The following is a 4,882-nucleotide window of genomic DNA, read 5'->3' as shown; positions in this document are numbered from 1 at the left end:
GTGCCCTCCAAGTTGCAATGCGAATGCGAGCTATCATTCATACAGGAGCAGCCCTCTCTTCTCTGAGGACAATACGATCCTCAAGTAGTTAAAAGCTGAAATAAATACCGTGTTGCACTCCCAACCCTCAATCAAGAATCGCCGACTCAACTCTATCCGCATCTTCGCCACACGGTGTTGGAAAGCACGTTGATGGGAGCTTACCAGTTGCAAAGGTTTCACGTCAGAGTAGAGTTTGATGCTGGACCATACCATATATCCGGACCAAAGGCTCGACATGAGCCAAACCCACTGTGCATCTCGCTTCGAAAAGTGAAAGGCGTGCAAAACCGCGTAGTAACCGGCCACCGGAGGAGTGTCAGCACTGTTCATTGAACATGGCAAATGAGTGCTACACTGCACGACAGAGTATTGACCACAGCTACCTATTCTTCTTCAGAAATTGCATGCGTTTCATCATATTGGTGACAAGTTGCCAATGGACCCAGAATCACTTGGCCCACTTGCATACCATTATACTCTCTAAATTCCAAGACATAACATGTTTCATTTTTAACACAAGTTAAATTTCTCTAACTTTACACCTATACGCCAGCAACAGTGTTTTTCTCTCACACCAAATTAGCACCTGCCACCAGCCAACCAGTAGCACTATTCTCTCACAGCAAATCGACACCAGCCACCAGCCACAAACAGCCGAACAGAGCGATAATATTAGGTACATGCATTTATAATATATTGTACTTTAAGGTGGATTTAAAGAAACAAATTTGATAGTTTAGGTGTTCATTATTTTTCGTATATCTTGATTAGTTAGGGAAAAGGTAAAGGGAACATATTTGGTGCAAATCCCTCCTCCCACCCCCTTAAATGTTGATCTGGTGGCCAGATTGAAGTTTGCACGATTTGTACGAAGAAGTTGGTTTGCACCTGATATGTTCCCAAAACTAAAATACCTTACAATTTTTATAACCGTTCAGGTACTTTATTTTTCCTTCTAGTATTTTATCTCCCTTTTTCAGATATTCTTCCACACGAGCCATTTAGTGGCATGCAGTAGAATTCTTATTTCTCTTGTGTGTTTTTTTTTCTAAAACTAAATATTATTTGTATTCCGAGCTGTGTGACAGGCCGACGGATTGAGATGGGCTGGCCCAAAAAGATTGGCCGAGCCCAGCATATGCTCTTGGGTCAATACGAAAATAAGGCTGGTTCGGGTCAATTTCACAAAGGGGCAGTTTAGTTCCCAAAAGTTTTTGTCTCCCCTTTGAACACATGCATGAAATATTAAGTGTAGTTAAACAATAAAACTAATTACACAGTTTGGATGTACACGATGAGACGAATCTTTTGAGCCTAATTAGTGTGTGATTAGCCATAAGTGCTACAGCAACCCACATGTGCTAATAATGCGGTCAAAGTCCTCAAAAGATTCGTCTCGCAGTTTCCAAGCGAGTTCTGAAATTAGTTTTTTAATTAGTGCTCGAAAAATCCTCCCGACATCTGGTCAAACAATCGATGCGACCTTTGAACCAAAAATTTTCACTATCTAAACACCCGAAAAAGTTTGCACTTGTTCGCTCTTCCTACAAATCAGCATTGACTACTCTCAAAAAAAAATCAGCATTGACTCTCAAAAAATATTAAATCAGCATTGAAGCTCTCTCCTGCTCATACTACAATACTACAGATCGAAAGGAAGATAACCGAAGACAAACAAGAGACGATTATGACCTCCAAACACAAAGATACATGCATGATCGTAACTCGTAAGTACAGATCTTTGCAGCAAAAAAAACTAGTAAGTACAGAGCCTTCAAGATTATTAATCCGCTAATATATATATAATCTAGCTAGTAATCCAACATTAACACGCATAGTGTATGTATATGTGCACAAGTGTGATACATGCTCGTGACAATCATCAGATAGCAAGAGCACAGATCACCTTATCCATCCCGACCTGTCAATGCACGCATGCCACCCGGCCGCGCGCTGCGAAGCCACCCACCGGCGCCGGCGCGGCCGCCGCGCCCTACACGTGGCCCCTGTAGCTCGGGCCGGACGGCGGCAGCGGCACCAACCGCCGCGGCTTCGCTGCCACCGGCGCCGCCGGTGCAGGAGCGAGCACGCTGTCATCACCCGTTGGTAGTACCGCCGGCGGCAAAGCAGCACGGCCGCCTGGTGGCGCCGCTACGAGGACAGCCGAGCGGCGGCGGCCGGCGCCGCCGCTCCATGACTCCAACCTTGAGGACGCGGACGCCGTCGTCGATGCAAGCGCTACTAGGAAGAAGAACCCTATCGACATGATCAACGGCGGAGCTGGGGGGGGGGCCGGCAGGGGCCATGGCCCCCCCTAACTTCTGAAATTTCGCAGAGGACCCCCTCTTCATTCTAGCCCAGCTACGAAGCCCAGCAGCCCAGCTACGAAACCCAACCGCCTGCAGCCTGCAACGATCAACCAAACAGCCCAAGAAAATAAATCGGACGCAGCCAACAGAAGAAAACGCGTTCGCCCTTCGCAGCGCTCGTCCTGGCTTCGACTCGAACCAGGCACCAGTGACGCGACGGCGCCGGCGGCCGGCTCACCTGCTCCAGCGAGATCGCCGCTCGTGCCGAGGATGGACGGCAGCCCCGGGTCGCCGTCGCCGGAGACGGACGAGATCGTCGTGAACCTGCCCACTGCTGCTCCAGAGCCTTGCGCCCAGCAAACGAATGTAAGGCTGCTCGCCCTAGTTATTCTCCTGAACCTTAAATCTTATTTCTGTATGGGAAAAGCTGAAATTGAGGTTTGTTATAGCAATAGGAATTATAGACTGATTTGTGGAAACTGATTGGGAGTAATCGTTTCAGGAAACCAAAGCAAAACCAAAAAGAAAGACACTTTTTTCTTTCTACAAGAAGGTGCCTACTGAAGGGGGCAGGGAAGATGGTTTGGTTGATCAAATTTCTCAATTAGATGAAACTCCAGTAGCAGCTCCAATTGTATTACATGATGAAGCGACACCTGCACCCAAAGTTCCGAAATTAAATTCAGATGGTAGTGTTTTGATTGTGGAACGCGATCCTGGTTTACGAGGTCAAATTTGGGACTATCCTGTTGATGAACAAGATCGAGCTCGCAGAATATATGTTATGCTTGGCCCATATCAGAATAAAATGGAAGATGGATTTCTAAGAGATTGCTTGGTGCTCTATATTGAGAAAGAGATAGCAATTAAAATCACAATGGATTCAATTATCGATGATTTCAATGCAGTTAAGGAGCGTGCGGTTAGATTCAAAGACTAAAGTAAGTTATATTGACCCTTTTGCCAACAATCTTTTGTATGAACAATCAGTTCCATAATATATTTGTACATGGTTCTGCAAATTATTAGAATACGGTGTGAATCAGCATTTTTTCGTAATCAAAACACAATCGTTGTTCATGTTCAATGGACGACCGGCCCCCCCTGGATTTCTTGTCCAGCTCCGCCACTGGACATGATCGTCATCATCTTGAAAAGCCGCCGAGAAGCTGAAGCCGCCATGGCCATGTGGCTGATCGTCGATGGGCTTGGCCTGCAGATGGTATGTGCCCACGCATGCGGCGCCGATTTTATTCTTCAAAAGAACTCTTGTGAGCTGTCATCTATTTGGTTTGCATTCTTTTTGCTGATAAAGAAAGGGTTTGTTGGTACGCCGTAGCGCCGCGTCTCTATCTCTAAAATCTCTTGATGGACTCGTGACAAGTTTGCATAGACGTCGCATGCGTTTGTTAGGATGGTAGGGTGTGCATTGCGTGGTCATGATGCATGGCAGTGACACCTGACGGGAATCCCGCTTATTAGGGCTTTTCAGGTAGATAGGGGAGGAGCTAGAGGCGTCACGCGTCAGGACTCGAGTGAGATTTTGGATGCAGCTTTTCTGTTTCCAAACAATGTCTCAATCACGCAAACTTGGACAGTGAAGGAACCAACCTTTTATTGGAATACTGTAAGTTGGAGATGCTTCAGTTGAATCAAGCCCATACACCTACTGATCGATTTGATCTTTCTTTCTGTTTCTGTCCCTGTATGTTCTCAATCAGATGTCGTTCTCCATTCTAGTTCTAGTTATTATGAGGGTCCGTCCGTGGCCCATGACCAGTCGAAAGGAAGCACATTTGTTGAAAACTATAGGTTTGCATAATCACATGACATGTTGGCACTTCCTGTCGGTCTGTCGTCAGTAATGGCTGCTAGCTCTCTGCCCGGCATGTGCATGTTTGGACTGGCAAGAATTCCTGAATTGCTGGTTATGGAGCAACTTAGCTTTATTTGTGCAGCGATGAACGAACAATGTAAATCATACAGGCAAAAACAAGCTAAAAAGAGAGGGATTTCTGCTGCAGACGAGCTTTGGGGCTGAGTATCTGCAAATGGTAGCGGCTGTGAAGCAGGGCTTAAAAACCCTTTGGCATCATACCTGCTATACTCTGCTGCTCTTTAAAGGACTGCTCCACCGTATCCGTATCTGAAATTTGCTTTGACGCTGCAAGTTCAGGATTGCTCTTCTCTGGACGCAGGATTGCACGTTTTCCACGCAGGCCAGGCCGGTGTTCCCGTTCGCGAACCAGTCTGGATGACTCGACATGCTGGAGACGACGCTGCTGGTGGCTCTCCAGGACATCACCCTAAAGAAGCTGAATGCATTTTTTTAGATTAAGGATAATTCGGCCTTGACCCCTCACAGCTGAGAGGCTACTGTCAAACAACACAGGTGCGGTACACAGACTGCTTAGCAAATGCTACAACTACAACCGAAGTTACTAAAAGTTCATAATTTGAACCACTGTCCCAAGAAACAGAACAGCTAGTAGGTCACTCTATGCCTCAAGTTCCAGCCTCTGGCCTCTTGC

General features: G+C 46.5%; 1 protein-coding gene across 1 annotated transcript; it reads left to right on the top strand.

The window, feature by feature from the left end:
• The first annotated feature begins 2,620 nt into the window (after window positions 1-2,620).
• Window positions 2,621-3,399, top strand: LOC120705656. The gene is made up of 2 exons (XM_039990111.1): window positions 2,621-2,717; window positions 2,854-3,399. The coding sequence occupies exons 1-2, from the start codon at window positions 2,622-2,624 to the stop codon at window positions 3,289-3,291; spliced, it is 534 nt and encodes a 177-aa protein (XP_039846045.1). The 5' UTR covers window position 2,621; the 3' UTR covers window positions 3,292-3,399.
• The last annotated feature ends 1,483 nt before the right edge of the window (window positions 3,400-4,882 follow it).

The sequence above is a fragment of the Panicum virgatum genome, chromosome 5K (assembly GCF_016808335.1).
Source record: "Panicum virgatum strain AP13 chromosome 5K, P.virgatum_v5, whole genome shotgun sequence".
NCBI classification, from domain to species: domain Eukaryota; kingdom Viridiplantae; phylum Streptophyta; class Magnoliopsida; order Poales; family Poaceae; genus Panicum; species Panicum virgatum.
Note: the sequence above shows the minus strand (reverse complement) of the source record. Positions and strands in the feature narration are given on the sequence as shown.